The sequence below is a fragment of the Rhinoderma darwinii genome, unplaced genomic scaffold (genome assembly GCF_050947455.1).
Source record: "Rhinoderma darwinii isolate aRhiDar2 unplaced genomic scaffold, aRhiDar2.hap1 Scaffold_4214, whole genome shotgun sequence".
NCBI lineage: Eukaryota > Metazoa > Chordata > Amphibia > Anura > Rhinodermatidae > Rhinoderma > Rhinoderma darwinii.
This window is the reverse complement of record NW_027463765.1, coordinates 52,280-69,822: the sequence shown is the minus strand read 5'-3', so window position 1 is coordinate 69,822 and position 17,543 is coordinate 52,280. Positions and strand designations below refer to the sequence as shown.

The 17,543-nt window shown below is 38.5% G+C and overlaps 1 protein-coding gene across 1 annotated transcript in view; it reads right to left on the bottom strand.

Annotated features, from left to right (window-relative positions):
- Nucleotides 1-4,220: 4,220 nt before the first annotated feature.
- Nucleotides 4,221-17,543, bottom strand: part of LOC142710033 (actin filament-associated protein 1-like 2) — a 29,186-nt gene continuing 15,863 nt past the window's right edge. Inside the window, exon 6 of the mRNA XM_075848521.1 lies at nt 4,221-4,346. Coding sequence (XP_075704636.1) covers nt 4,221-4,346 — 126 coding nt within the window. The remainder of the gene's footprint in view (nt 4,347-17,543) is intronic.

Genomic DNA, 17,543 nt, shown 5'->3' with positions numbered 1-17,543 from the left:
AAATCATTATTAGCCCGCCAGACACCAGGGATATCATTAATAACCCAGCAGACACCAGGGGTATCATTATTAACCCGCCAGACACCAGGGATATCATTATTAACCCGCCAGACACCAGGGATATCATTATTAACCCGCCAGACACCAGGGAAATCATTATTAACCCACCAGACACCAGGGAAATCATTATTAACCCGCCAGATGCCAGGGATATCATTATTAGCCCATCAGACACCAGGGATATCATTATTAACCCACCAGACACCAGGGATATCATTATTAACAGACCAGAAACCAGGGATATCATTATTAACCCACCAGACACCAGGGATATCATTATTAACCCACCAGATGCCAGGAAAATCATTATTAACCCGCCAGATGCCAGGGATATCATTATTAGCCCATCAGACACCAGGGATATCATTATTAGCCCATCAGACACCAGGGATATCATTATTAGCCCATCAGACACCAGGGATATCATTATTAACCCACCAGACACCAGGGAAATCATTATTAACCCGCCATATGCCAGGGAAATCATTATTAACCCAGCAGACACCAGGGAAATCATTATTAACCCGCCAGACACCAGGGATATCATTATTAACCCAGCAGACACAAGGAATATCATTATTAACCCGCCAGACACCAGGGATATCATTATTAACCCGCCAGACACCAGGGATATCATTATTAATCCGCCAGACACCAGGGATATCATTATTAACACGCCAGACACCAGGGAAATCATTATTAACCCGCCAGATACCAGGGATATCATTATTAGCCCATCAGACACCAGGGAAATCATTATTAACCCGCCAGACACCAGGGAAATCATTATTAACCCACCAGACACCAGGGATGTAATTATTAACCCACCAGACACCAGGGATATCATTATTAACCCACCAGACACCAGGGATATCATTATTAACCCACCAGACACCAGGGAAATCATTATTAACCCGCCAGATGCCAGGGATATCATTATTAGCCCATCAGACACCAGGGATATCATTATTAGCCCATCAGACACCAGGGATATCATTATTAACCCCCCAGACACCAGGGATATCATTATTAACAGACCAGAAACCAGGGATATCATTATTAACCCACCAGACACCAGGGATATCATTATTAACCCACCAGACATCAAGGATATCATTATCAACCCGCCAGACACCAGGGATATCATTATTAACCTGCCAGACACCAGGGATATCATTATTAACCCGCCAGACAGCGGGGATAGCACTAATAACCCACAGATACCTTGGAGATCATTATTAACCCACCAGACATATTTTTTTAACCCACTAGACGCCAGGTATATGACACAATAGAAATTAAGAATATAATAATTAACAAGCAATGCTGTTGCTCAGTACCTGCAAACCCCTAAATCATCTCAGAGATGTGAGCACCTTATAAGATGAAGACCGGGATATAACATAGCGGAGATGCCAGAGCACAGGAGTCATACAGGTGGCAGAGCAGCGCTTCTCTATCTTGTTGATTGTGCCCGTAGCATTATAGACTGGGGAACAATTACTGCCTGACCGCCTATTATGCGACACTGCACATTCCTGCAATAAGTAGTGGTCGAGCCCCAACCTATATCCTAGCGCCAGCAATGCAGACTGCATTTAAGTGTAAAGGTGCTATAGGTGGAGATGCCCTTTATGGTTGATCAATTCTAAGTGAAAAAAGAGTAATATACAAATTTGTTCCACCCGGTTTTATTTTTAATGCTGTGCACACGCTGCGATCAATTTGCGTTTTTTAAAAGCAATTTTTTTTAAATTGTTGCAAAAAAACGTAATATGCTCGTGACATGTGAACACGTCCTTACTCTATAACCGGAAGTCACAGCTGCCCAGTTGTGGCCATATCACAATTTGTATGGAGCAGTAGTAGGGCTGACTATGGAGGTACATGGAGCTCTGCTGTACCTCCGCATGCCTCCGATTTCATATTCAATTCGGCATAAAAAACGTGGCTACTCCATCGTGTGCTGTATGTGTGGAGGTATACGGGAGCATTACTGCTTAGGAAGAATATATTCATACATACAGCATAGGAGATATAGGGGAGAATATCTCCGACGGACCCTGTACAGCAGTGCACGGAGGACATGCGATACTCTACTAAGGAGCCGTACTGCCCCTGTCCACTGAGCTCTGCTATGTACATGAGCCCTAAAAATTTATTTAAGGCAGGACCTTTGAGTAATCTTTACTGGAGATCATGGTAGTCTGAAATCACCTGAGGCTCAGGATACTGTTCTGTCCCTCATCCTGTACACTGCAGTGCTGCTCCCTTAGAACACAGTTCTGATCAGTAGTTTCAGCTTAGCTACATTGTCTGTTGGTGTCTGAAATCTACATCCTGTCTTATCAGAGGCTCAGGCTGCTGTTCTGTCCTCCATCCTGTACACTGCAGCTCTGCTCTATTAGGACACAGCTATGCTCAGTAATGACACGGTTGTCTGTTAGTGATTAAGGTAGCCTGAAATCTATCTTCAGTCTAATTAGAGGCTCTGGTTGCTCCTCTGTTCCTCCTTCCTGCTTTACACTGCAGCTCTGCTTGTTCAGATTGGCTGCTGTGTATAAGCACAAGCTCAGCAGGAGGTCGGTGCATGAAGAGATGATTCCTATTACTAATCGCAATATTTGGATTTTCTGCCATGTAAATAATCATCATTATCAGCGCCCGTGTCCTTCGCTCGCAGTCCGCATCTTCTCTGGGGCAAGGAAAGATACAGTATATAAGATCCGCTTTTGTTTCTTAAAGGAGCAGAGAATATTTAAAGCTACAACGTCCAGACCATGACAGCTGTTTATAAGCTCACACACGTTGCGCTGCATCCCCCTCCTCCTGGTGCTCGCGGCCCTAGACCGGGGGACGTTTTATCAGTACAAGTGACGGAGGAAGACGAGACCTAGGGGTTCGTCATAATTAACATGAATGGGTTTAGGGGAACCCCACACAGTAGGATGATCTGATGGTCAGTCCTGTATATGAGGTAGAGACAATGCATAGAGCAGCTCTACCCTGATATAAACAGCGGAGTAACTTTCTACAGATTTTGCTTTACTTATATTGTACATGAAGTTTCGGACCAGCGCAAATAATCTCCTAATCTCCACCACATGGTCTGTACAGATGAGACTGGAGTATGAGGCATGATGTAACAGTAGACTTGTGACTGCAGCTCTGGATGTGACTGGAGTATAAGACATGATGAAACAGAAGAATTGTGATTGCAGTTTTGGATGTGACTGGAGTATGAGGCATGATGTAACAGTAGATTTGTGACTGCAGCTGTGGCTGTGACTGGAGTATAAAACATGATGAAACAGAAGAATTGTGATTGCAGTTTTGGATGTGACTGGAGTATGAGGCATAACATAACACTAAAACTGTCAATACAGCTCTGGATGTGAGTGGAGTATAGGACATGATAAAACAGCGGAACCATAAATCGATTTTTGGATGTGACTGGAGTATAAACCATGATTAACCTCAGGATCAGCCCTAAATGATCAGTCAGCTCCTGTTACTCAGTTTTACAGACTTAAAATACTACACAATATGTGAGACTGTATAAGCGTTTAGTGCGGAGCACAGACTGTATAAGCGTTTAGTGCGGAGCACAGACTGTATAAGCGTTTAGTGCGGAGCACAGACTGTATAAGCGTTAGTGCGGAGCACAGACTGTATAAGCCTTAGTGCGGAGCACAGACTGTATAAGCCTTAGTGCGGAGCACAGACTGTATAAGCCTTAGTGCGGAGCACAGACTGTATAAGCCTTAGTGCGGAGCACAGACTGTATAAGCCTTAGTGCGGAGCACAGACTGTATAAGCGTTTAGTGCGGAGCACAGACTGTATAAGCGTTTAGTGCGGAGCACAGACTGTATAAGCGTTTAGTGCGGAGCACAGACTGTATAAGCCTTAGTGCGGAGCACAGACTGTATAAGCGTTAGTGCGGAGCACAGACTGTATAAGCCTTAGTGCGGAGCACAGACTGTATAAGCGTTAGTGCGGAGCACAGACTGTATAAGCCTTAGTGCGGAGCACAGACTTCTGTGGGGACATTGCTGACATGCTGCCTTGTTCTTTGCCCGGGCTGTGAGCTCACGTGACGTCATCTGTGCCCCCCGGACCCTGGTCGGACAAGTTTATCTACAAACATCATTTTTATTGATCAAACTCCAGTGATAAATCTGGAGCGCAGGAACATCGTACCGATAACGGAGGCGTCGTACGGCTCGGCCTCTTCGTAGTAACCCTCCACAGTCTCTGCTTTAGGTGATTGCGTCTTTTCCGGGATCTGAAAATTCAAATGTTACAATGTTACTAAGTGTTCATCTACAGGACACAACGTTGCGGCCCCTGCAGTCAATGTCACAGTTTAGAGATTTCTAGCTGGTAGCAGTTTGTGTTTGTCATCTCCTTGACAACTATTTTTTCACACCAGCAAATAGAAGTCAGACTCCACCCCCTTATGATATTTCTCTTTTTCTGAGAGGTCAGGTGTGCTATGTCGTCACGTGACATCCAAGTTCCGCCAGGTGTAATTTAGAATCTGGTAGCTGGAAATGACGCATTATGGGACATAATTAAGACAGAGGGTAAAGGATTTCGACATTTCCAGTCTACAATTTCCATGGTGGGGGGGGGGGGGGGGGGGGGTAGCCCGCTCTATGAATTATCAAGGCGTCACAAATAGGCTTCTACCTGGCTATACACGTTGTGCCTCATGACGTACACACTATCCCTCCATGTTTCACTCACTTGCACCCCATTATCCACTTATTTCTATTGAGGCACTTCATTTATTACTGCCCCCTATATTTCACTTATAGTATTACACTTGCACACACACTATTCATTTATTATTTCTTACTACACATCCCATGCACCACACACCACTCCCCTCAAGACTAGTGGGAGTGGCTATTATTATTTAAAGCACCTGCTCGCCCTTTCATCAGCATTTCTGGCCTGGCTGTGTCCATTTGTAAGTATGGCCTTTGTCGGTGTTTTTGTATATGTCCCTGTGTGTTTTTATCGGTTCTGTAATTTAGAATCTGGTAGCTGGAAATGACGCATTATGGGACATAATTAAGACAGAGGGTAAAGGATTTCGACATTTCCAGTCTACAATTTCCATGGTGGGGGGGGGGGGGGGGGTCATTGCTGCAGTGTTCTCAGGGTTGGAGTTTAAAGAAATATTCCGGTTTCAGAAAATAAATCTAATTTTTTGGATAATAAAAAGATATATTATATTCCAATAAACTTTCTCTATCAACTCCTCACTGTTTTCAAGATCCCTGCTTGCTGTCATCCAACGGAAACCTTCATTATTTACTTCCAGAGGATAAAACCTATCCTGGTCATGTGATGGACACACAGGTGCAGGGTTCATTAAAGCACAGTTATCAGAGTCGTGTACTTGTGTGTTTATCACGTGACCATGTTACAAGCTGTGCACCTGTGTGTCTATCACGTGACCATGTTACAAGCTGTGCACCTGTGTGTCTATCACGTGACCATGTTACAAGCTGTGCACCTGTGTGTCTATCACGTGACCATGTTACGAGCTGTGCACCTCTGTGTCTATCACGTGACCATGTTACGAGCTGTGCACCTCTGTGTCTATCACGTGACCATGTTACGAGCCGTGCACCTGTGTGTCTATCACGTGACCATGTTACGAGCTGTGCACCTCTGTGTCTATCACGTGACCATGTTACGAGCTGTGCACCTCTGTGTCTATCACGTGACCATGTTACGAGCTGTGCACCTGTGTGTCTATCACGTGACCATGTTATGAGCTGTGCACCTGTGTGTCTATCTCGTGACCATGTTACGAGCTGTGCACCTGTGTGTCTATCTCGTGACCATGTTACGAGCTGTGCACCTCTGTGTCTATCACGTGACCATGTTACGAGCTGTGCACCTGTGTGTCTATCACGTGACCATGTTACGAGCTGTGCACCTGTGTGTCTATCACGTGACCATGTTACGAGCTGTGCACCTGTGTGTCTATCTCGTGACCATGTTACGAGCTGTGCACCTGTGTGTCTATCTCGTGACCATGTTATGAGCTGTGCACCTCTGTGTCTATCACGTGACCATGTTACAAGCTGTGCACCTTTGTGTCTATCTCGTGACCATGTTACGAGCTGTGCACCTGTGTGTCTATCTCGTGACCATGTTACGAGCTGTGCACCTGTGTGTCTATCACGTGACCATGTTACGAGCTGTGCACCTGTGTGTCTATCTCGTGACCATGTTACGAGCTGTGCACCTGTGTCTATCTCGTGACCATGTTATGAGCTGTGCACCTCTGTGTCTATCACGTGACCATGTTACAAGCTGTGCACCTGTGTGTCTATCTCGTGACCATGTTACGAGCTGTGCACCTGTGTGTCTATCTCGTGACCATGTAACGAGCTGTGCACCTGTGTGTCTATCACGTGACCATGTTACGAGCTGTGCACCTCTGTGTCTAACTTTTTATTATAAAAAGAATAACATTAATTTGATGACACCGGAATATTCCTTTAAGGTCCCCTCAGAGCTCTATAGTACTTAGGTCTGCTCGGAGACCTCAAGAGCCAGGACTCCCCCCCCCCCCCCCCACCGGGCGCGGTACATCTTTAATACGTCTCCTCTATAGGTGCCACCCACCTGTCCCAGAATTCTGAAAAGCAAATGGGCTCCGTTATGCAGCAATAAGGTAGGCAAGGGTTATAACCCTGGATTACCATTCAGACGCCTGGAAAAGCTGGGTGAAAACTAATGTAGCAGAGAATTTGGATGAATAAACCTTCATCTACGTGACAAAAGAAGACGACCCCAGGACTTATATTTACTGAGCGGGGGGGGGGGTCCTTATTATCCAGACATTTCCTGTCAGTGGTTTTACTTTGCGGCTTGAGAAGATTTTTGGGGAAATGTCAGCGGTGAACGGGCCTGAGATGTCGCGGCTGTAAATAAAGATCCATTTGTTTCCGAGGGCGAGAGGAACTGTGTGGGAACCGTGGAGCCGATCCAGATCTGGACTTTATACTGTTGTCCGAGGAGGGAGACGACCCTTCCAGAATGAAATCATCTCATGTTTCCCCTCCAATGACTCAAAGCCGCGTCCATGAAGAGTCCAGCAAAATAGGGGGCAACTACACCGGCAGCTGCTAATAGCCCCATGGGGTAATATCCAGCACTAATGGGGGGAGGGGGGGGGTCCTGCACAAAGCACCGGCCGGGGTCACCCAGAAAACTATACGTGGGAGACTCACTACAGTCCTGACATTGTCACTTTCTTCCCCAATGATATCCAACGTCCCTGCAGCATGTAAACCCTGAGATGATAAAACTTCAAAGCAGAAACCTCACCCCCAAAAGTTTCATCCTCCCCCTGTAAAGTGCATTGAGATCTCACACCGTCAGAAGCTTCATAGTTATAAATCACAGACCAGAGAGAAAACGATTGCCACGTAGTGTTCAATGTATGAGAACTACAGATCCCATCCAAACCAGAGATAATGGACTAGACCATTGGAGCCGGAGAAGGTTCCCCACAACAATAGGTGTTATATAATTATATTTTTCTACATAGGGGGCAGTATTATAGTAGTTATATTCTTGTATATAGGAGCAGTATTATAGTAGTTATATTCTTGTATATAGGGGGCAGTATTATAGTAGTTATATTCTTGTATATAGGGGGCAGTATTATAGTAGTTATATTCTTGTATATAGGGGGCAGTATTATAGTAGTTATATTCTTGTATATAGTGGCAGTAGTATAGTAGTTATATTCTTGTATATAGGAGCAGTATTATAGTAGTTATATTCTTGTATATAGGAGCAGTATTATAGTAGTTATATTCTTGTATATATGGGCAGTATTATAGTAGTTATATTCTTGTATATATGGGCAGTATTATAGTAGTTATATTCTTGTATATAGGAGCAGTATTATAGTAGTTATATTCTTGTATATAGGGGGCAGTATTATAGTAGTTATAGTCTTGTATATAGGAGCAGTATTATAGTAGTTATATTCTTGTATATAGGAGCAGTATTATAGTAGTTATATTCTTGTATATAGGGGCAGTATTATAGTAGTTATATACTTTTATATAGGGGGCAGTATTATAGTAGTTATATTCTTGTATATAGGGGGTAGTATAAGGGCATGACCACACATGGCGGAATTCCTCCGCAACTGTCCGCATCAATGCCGCACAGAATCTGCGTTGCAGATTCTGCAGCGGATCTGCACAAAATGTGCAGAAAATTGATGCGGACTGGCCGCTGCGGACTGCAGGAAAAGTGCTTCTCTTCTCCCTATTCAGTGCAGGATAGAGAGAAGGGACAGCACTTTCCCTAGTGAAAGTCAAAGAAATTCATACTTACCGCCCGTTGTCTTGGTGACGCGTCCCTCTTTCGGCATCCGGCCGGACCTCCCTGGATGACGCTCCAGTCCATGTGACCGCTGCAGCCTGTGCTTGGCCTGTGATTGGCTGCAGCCGTCACTTAGACTGAAACGTCATCCTGGGAGGCCGGACTGGAGACAGACGCAGGGAGTTCTCGGTAAGTATGAACTTATATTTTTTTTTACAGATACATGTATATTGAGATCGGTAGTCACTGTCCCGGGTGCAGAAACAGTTACTGCCGATCGCGTAACTCTTTCAGCACCCTGGACAGTGACTATTTACAGACGTCTCCTAGCAACGCTCCCGTCATTACGGGAGCCCCATTGACTTCCTCAGTCTGGCTGTAGACCTAGAAATACATAGGTCCAGCCAGAATGAAGAAATGTCATGGTAGTAAAAACAATACGCTCCGCAGCACACATAAGATCTGCGGACTTCATTGCGGAATTTTGACTCTCCATTGAAGTCAATGGAGAAATTCCGCCATGAGTCCGCAACCAGTCCGCCACTGCTCCGCAACAGACAGAGCATGCTGCGGACACCAAATTCCGCTCCGCAGCCTATGCTCCGCAGCGGAATTGTACGCATCGTGTAAACGAACACTGCTAAATTAAAGTGAAAGTCAATGGAGAAACGGCTCCGCAGCGGATTAACGCTGCGGAGTGTCCGCAGCGGAATTTAAGTGAAATTCCGCCATGTGTGAACCCGCCCTAATAGTAGTTATATTCCTGTATATAGGAGCAGTATTATAGTAGTTATATTCTTATATATAGGGGGCAGTATTATAGTAGTTATATTCTTGTATATAGGGGTAGTATTATAGTAGTTATATTCTTGTATATAGGGGGTAGTATTATAGTAGTTATATTCTTGTATATAGGGGCAGTATTATAGTAGTTATATTCTTGTATATAGGGGCAGTATTATAGTAGTTATATTCTTGTATATAGGAGCAGTATTATAGTAGTTATATTCTTGTATATAGGGGGTAGTATTATAGTAGTTATATTCTTGTATATAGGGGCAGTATTATAGTAGTTATATTCTTGTATATAGGGGCAGTATTATAGTAGTTATATTCTTGTATATAGGAGCAGTATTATAGTAGTTATATTCTTGTATAGAGGAGCAGTATTATAGTGGTTATATTCTTGTATATAGGGGCAGTATTATAGTAGTTATATTCTTGTACATAGGAGCAGTATTATAATAGTTATATTCTTGTATATAGGGGCAGTATTATAGTAGTTATATTCTTGTATATAGGTGCAGTATTATAGCAGTTATATTCTTGTATATAGTGGGCAGTATTATAGTAGTTATATTCTTGTATATAGTGGGCAGTATTATGTAGTTATATTCTTGTATATAGGGAGTAGTATTATAGTAGTTATATTCTTGTATATAGGGGGCAGTATTATAGTAGTTATATTCTTGTATATAGGGGGTAGTATTATAGTAGTTATATTCTTGTATATAGGAGCAGTATTATAGTAGTTATATTCTTGTATATAGGGGCAGTATTATAGTAGTAATATTCTTTTATATAGGGGCAGTATTAGGGCATGACCACACATGGCGGAATTCCTCCGCAACTGTCCGCATCAATGCCGCACAGAATCTGCGTTGCAGATTCTGCAGCGGATCTGCACAAAATGTGCAGAAAATTGATGCGGACTGGCCGCTGCGGACTGCAGGAAAAGTGCTTCTCTTCTCCCTATTCAGTGCAGGATAGAGAGAAGGGACAGCACTTTCCCTAGTGAAAGTCAAAGAAATTCATACTTACCGCCCGTTGTCTTGGTGACGCGTCCCTCTTTCGGCATCCGGCCCGACCTCCCTGGATGACGCTCCAGTCCATGTGACCGCTGCAGCCTGTGCTTGGCCTGTGATTGGCTGCAGCCGTCACTTACACTGAAACGTCATCCTGGGAGGCCGGACTGGAGACAGACGCAGGGAGTTCTCGGTAAGTATGAACTTATATGTTTTTTTACAGATACATGTATATTGAGATCGGTAGTCACTGTCCCGGGTGCAGAAACAGTTACTGCCGATCGCTTAACTCTTTCAGCACCCTGGACAGTGACTATTTACAGACGTCTCCTAGCAACGCTCCCGTCATTACGGGAGCCCCATTGACTTCCTCAGTCTGGCTGTAGACCTAGAAATACATAGGTCCAGCCAGAATGAAGAAATGTCATGGTAGTAAAAACAATACGCTCCGCAGCACACATAAGATCTGCGGACTTCATTGCGGAATTTTGACTCTCCATTGAAGTCAATGGAGAAATTCCGCCATGAGTCCGCAACCAGTCCGCCACTGCTCCGCAACAGACAGAGCATGCTGCGGACACCAAATTCCGCTCCGCAGCCTATGCTCCGCAGCGGAATTGTACGCATCGTGTAAACGAACACTGCTAAATTAAAGTGAAAGTCAATGGAGAAACGGCTCCGCTGCGGATTAACGCTGCGGAGTGTCCGCAGCGGAATTTAAGTGAAATTCCGCTATGTGTGAACCCGCCCTAATAGTAGTTATATTCTTGTATATAGGGGGCAGTATTATAGTAGTTATATTCTTATATATAGGAGCAGTATTATAGTAGTTATATTCTTGTATATAGGGGGCAGTATTATAGTAGTTATATTCTTGTATATAGGGGGCAGTATTATAGTAGTTATATTCTTGTATATAGGGGGCAGTATTATAGTAGTTATATTCTTGTATATAGGGGGCAGTATTATAGTAGTTATATTCTTGTATATAGGGGGCAGTATTATAGTAGTTATATTCCTGTATATAGGAGCAGTATTATAGTAGTTATATTCTTGTATATAGGGGGCAGTATTATAGTAGTAATATTCTTGTATATAGGGGCAGTATTATAGTAGTAATATTCTTGTATATAGGAGCAGTGTTATAGTAGTTATATTCTTGTATCTAGGGAGCAGTATTATAGTAGTTATATTCTTGTATATAGGGGCAGTATTATAGTAGTTATATTCTTGTATATAGGGGCAGTATTATAGTAGTAATATTCTTGTATATAGGGGCAGTATTATAGTAGTTATATTCTTGTATATAGGAGCAGTATCATAGTAGTTATATTCTTGTATATAGGAGCCAGTAGTATAGTAGTTATATTCTTGTATATAGGGGCAGTATTATAGTGGTTATATTCTTGTATATAGGGGCAGTATTATAGTGGTTATATTCTTGTATATAGGGGCAGTATTATAATGGTTATATTCTTGTATATAGGGGACAGTATTATAGTAGTTATATTCTTGTATATAGGAGCCACTATTATAGTAGTTATATTCTTGTATATAGCAGGCAGTATTATAGTAGTTATATTCTTGTATATAGGGGGCAGTATTATAGTAGTTATATTCTTGTATATAGGGGCAGTATTATAGTAGTTATATTCTTGTACATAGGGGCAGTATTATAGTAGTTATATTCTTGTATATAGGAGCAGTATTATAGTAGTTATATTCTTGTATATAGGAGCAGTATTATAGTAGTTATATTCTTGTATATAGGAGCAGTATTATAGTAGATATATTCTTGTATATAGGGGCAGTATTATAGTAGTAATATTCTTGTATATAGGGGCAGTATTATAGTAGTTATATTCTTGTATATAGGGGGCAGTATTATAGTAGTTATATTCTTATATATAGGAGCAGTATTATAGTAGTTATATTCTTGTATATAGGGGCAGTATTATAGTAGTTATATTCTTGTATATAGGGGGCAGTATTATAGTAGTTATATTCTTGTATATAGGGGGCAGTATTATAGTAGTTATATTCTTGTATATAGGGGGCAGTATTATAGTAGTTATATTCTTGTATATAGGGGGCAGTATTATAGTAGTTATATTCCTGTATATAGGAGCAGTATTATAGTAGTTATATTCTTGTATATAGGGGGCAGTATTATAGTAGTTATATTCTTGTATATAGGGGGCAGTATTATAGTAGTTATATTCTTGTATATAGGGGCAGTATTATAGTAGTAATATTCTTGTATATAGGAGCAGTGTTATAGTAGTTATATTCTTGTATCTAGGGAGCAGTATTATAGTAGTTATATTCTTGTATATAGGGGCAGTATTATAGTAGTTATATTCTTGTATATAGGGGCAGTATTATAGTAGTAATATTCTTGTATATAGGGGCAGTATTATAGTAGTTATATTCTTGTATATAGGAGCAGTATCATAGTAGTTATATTCTTGTATATAGGAGCCAGTAGTATAGTAGTTATATTCTTGTATATAGGGGCAGTATTATAGTGGTTATATTCTTGTATATAGGGGCAGTATTATAGTGGTTATATTCTTGTATATAGGGGCAGTATTATAATGGTTATATTCTTGTATATAGGGGACAGTATTATAGTAGTTATATTCTTGTATATAGGAGCCACTATTATAGTAGTTATATTCTTGTATATAGCAGGCAGTATTATAGTAGTTATATTCTTGTATATAGGGGGCAGTATTATAGTAGTTATATTCTTGTATATAGGGGCAGTATTATAGTAGTTATATTCTTGTACATAGGGGCAGTATTATAGTAGTTATATTCTTGTATATAGGAGCAGTATTATAGTAGTTATATTCTTGTATATAGGAGCAGTATTATAGTAGTTATATTCTTGTATATAGGAGCAGTATTATAGTAGATATATTCTTGTATAAAGGGGGCAGTATTATAGTAGTTATATTCTTGTATATAGGGGGCAGTATTATATTAGATATACTCTTAGATATAAGGAGCAGTATTATAGTAGTTATATTCTTGTATATAGGGGGCAGTATTATAGTAGTTATATTCTTGTATATAGGGGGCAGTATTATAGTAGTTATATTCTTGTACATAGGGGCAGTATTATAGTAGTTATATTCTTGTATATAGGGGCAGTATTATAGTAGATATATTCTTGTATAAAGGGGGCAGTATTATAATAGTTATATTCTTGTATATAGGGGGCAGTATTATATTAGATATATTCTTAGATATAAGGAGCAGTATTATAGTAGTTATATTCTTGTATATAGGGGGCAGTATTATAGTAGTTATATTCTTGTATATAGGGGCAGTATTATAGTAGTTATATTCTTGTACATAGGGGCAGTATTATAGTAGTTATATTCTTGTATATAGGGGGCAGTATTATAGTAGTTATATTCTTGTATATAGGGGCAGTATTATAGTAGTTATATTCTTGTATATAGAGGCAGTATTATAGTAGTTATATTCTTGTATATAGGGGCAGTATTATAGTAGTTATATTCTTGTATATAGGAGCAGTATTATAGTAGTTATATTCTTGTATATAGGGGCAGTATTATAGTAGATATATTCTTGTATAAAGGGGGCAGTATTATAATAGTTATATTCTTGTATATAGGGGGCAGTATTATATTAGATATACTCTTAGATATAAGGAGCAGTATTATAGTAGTTATATTCTTGTATATAGAGGCAGTATTATAGTAGTTATATTCTTGTATATAGGAACAGTATTATAGTAGTTATATTCTTGTATATAGCAGGCAGTATTATAGTAGTTATATTCTTGTATATAGGGGGCAGTATTATAGTAGTTATATTCTTGTATATAGGGGCAGTATTATAGTAGTTATATTCTTGTACATAGGGGCAGTATTATAGTAGTTATATTCTTGTATATAGGAGCAGTATTATAGTAGTTATATTCTTGTATATAGGAGCAGTATTATAGTAGTTATATTCTTGTATATAGGAGCAGTATTATAGTAGATATATTCTTGTATATAGGGGCAGTATTATAGTAGTAATATTCTTGTATATAGGGGCAGTATTATAGTAGTTATATTCTTGTATATAGGGGGCAGTATTATAGTAGTTATATTCTTATATATAGGAGCAGTATTATAGTAGTTATATTCTTGTATATAGGGGCAGTATTATAGTAGTTATATTCTTGTATATAGGGGGCAGTATTATAGTAGTTATATTCTTGTATATAGGGGGCAGTATTATAGTAGTTATATTCTTGTATATAGGGGGCAGTATTATAGTAGTTATATTCTTGTATATAGGGGGCAGTATTATAGTAGTTATATTCCTGTATATAGGAGCAGTATTATAGTAGTTATATTCTTGTATATAGGGGGCAGTATTATAGTAGTTATATTCTTGTATATAGGGGGCAGTATTATAGTAGTTATATTCTTGTATATAGGGGCAGTATTATAGTAGTAATATTCTTGTATATAGGAGCAGTGTTATAGTAGTTATATTCTTGTATCTAGGGAGCAGTATTATAGTAGTTATATTCTTGTATATAGGGGCAGTATTATAGTAGTTATATTCTTGTATATAGGGGCAGTATTATAGTAGTAATATTCTTGTATATAGGGGCAGTATTATAGTAGTTATATTCTTGTATATAGGAGCAGTATCATAGTAGTTATATTCTTGTATATAGGAGCCAGTAGTATAGTAGTTATATTCTTGTATATAGGGGCAGTATTATAGTGGTTATATTCTTGTATATAGGGGCAGTATTATAGTGGTTATATTCTTGTATATAGGGGCAGTATTATAATGGTTATATTCTTGTATATAGGGGACAGTATTATAGTAGTTATATTCTTGTATATAGGAGCCACTATTATAGTAGTTATATTCTTGTATATAGCAGGCAGTATTATAGTAGTTATATTCTTGTATATAGGGGGCAGTATTATAGTAGTTATATTCTTGTATATAGGGGCAGTATTATAGTAGTTATATTCTTGTACATAGGGGCAGTATTATAGTAGTTATATTCTTGTATATAGGAGCAGTATTATAGTAGTTATATTCTTGTATATAGGAGCAGTATTATAGTAGTTATATTCTTGTATATAGGAGCAGTATTATAGTAGATATATTCTTGTATAAAGGGGGCAGTATTATAGTAGTTATATTCTTGTATATAGGGGGCAGTATTATATTAGATATACTCTTAGATATAAGGAGCAGTATTATAGTAGTTATATTCTTGTATATAGGGGGCAGTATTATAGTAGTTATATTCTTGTATATAGGGGGCAGTATTATAGTAGTTATATTCTTGTACATAGGGGCAGTATTATAGTAGTTATATTCTTGTATATAGGGGCAGTATTATAGTAGATATATTCTTGTATAAAGGGGGCAGTATTATAATAGTTATATTCTTGTATATAGGGGGCAGTATTATATTAGATATATTCTTAGATATAAGGAGCAGTATTATAGTAGTTATATTCTTGTATATAGGGGGCAGTATTATAGTAGTTATATTCTTGTATATAGGGGCAGTATTATAGTAGTTATATTCTTGTACATAGGGGCAGTATTATAGTAGTTATATTCTTGTATATAGGGGGCAGTATTATAGTAGTTATATTCTTGTATATAGGGGCAGTATTATAGTAGTTATATTCTTGTATATAGAGGCAGTATTATAGTAGTTATATTCTTGTATATAGGGGCAGTATTATAGTAGTTATATTCTTGTATATAGGAGCAGTATTATAGTAGTTATATTCTTGTATATAGGGGCAGTATTATAGTAGATATATTCTTGTATAAAGGGGGCAGTATTATAATAGTTATATTCTTGTATATAGGGGGCAGTATTATATTAGATATACTCTTAGATATAAGGAGCAGTATTATAGTAGTTATATTCTTGTATATAGAGGCAGTATTATAGTAGTTATATTCTTGTATATAGGAACAGTATTATAGTAGTTATATTCTTGTATATAGCAGGCAGTATTATAGTAGTTATATTCTTGTATATAGGAGGCAGTATTATAGTAGTTATATTCTTGTATATAGGAGCAGTATTATAGTAGTTATATTCTTGTATATAGGAGCAGTATTATAGTAGTTATATTCTTGTATATAGGAGCAGTATTATAGTAGTTATATTCTTGTATACAGGAGCAGTATTATAGTAGATATATTCTTGTATAAAGGGGGCAGTATTATAATAGTTATATTCTTGTATATAGGGGGCAGTATTATAGTAGTTATATTCTTGTATATAGGGGGCAGTATTATATTAGATATACTCTTAGATATAAGGAGCAGTATTATAGTAGTTATATTCTTGTATATAGGGGGCAGTATTATAGTAGTTATATTCTTGTATATAGGGGGCAGTATTATAGTAGTTATATTCTTGTACATAGGTGCAGTATTATAGTAGTTATATTCTTGTATATAGGGGCAGTATTATAGTAGATATATTCTTGTATAAAGGGGGCAGTATTATATTAGATATATTCTTAGATATAAGGAGCAGTATTATAGTAGTTATATTCTTGTATATAGGGGGCAGTATTATAGTAGTTATATTCTTGTATATAGGGAGCAGTATTATAGTAGTTATATTGTTGTATATAGGAGCAGTATTATAGTAGTTATATGCTTGTATATAGGGGGCAGTATTATAGTAGTTATATTCTTGTATATAGGGGGCAGTATTATAGTAGTTATATTCTTGTATATAGGGGCAGTATTATAGTAGTTATATTCTTGTACATAGGGGCAGTATTATAGTAGTTATATTCTTGTATATAGCGGCAGTATTATAGTAGTTATATTCTTGTATATAGGGGGCAGTATTATAGTAGTTATATTCTTGTATATAGGAGCAGTATTATAGTAGTTATATTCTTGTATATAGGAGCAGTATTATAGTAGTTATATTCTTGTATATAGGGGCAGTATTATAGTAGATATATTCTTGTATAAAGGGGGCAGTATTATAATAGTTATATTCTTGTATATAGGGGGCAGTATTATAGTAGTTATATTCTTGTATAAAGGGGGCAGTATTATAGTAGTTATATTCTTGTATAAAGGGGGCAGTATTATAGTAGATATATTCTTGTATAAAGGGGGCAGTATTATAGTAGTTATATTCTTGTATATAGGGTCAGTATTATAGTAGTTATATTCTTGTATATAGGGAGCAGTATTATAGTAGTTATATTCTTGTATATTGGGGCAGTATTATAGTAGTTATATTCTTGTATATAGGG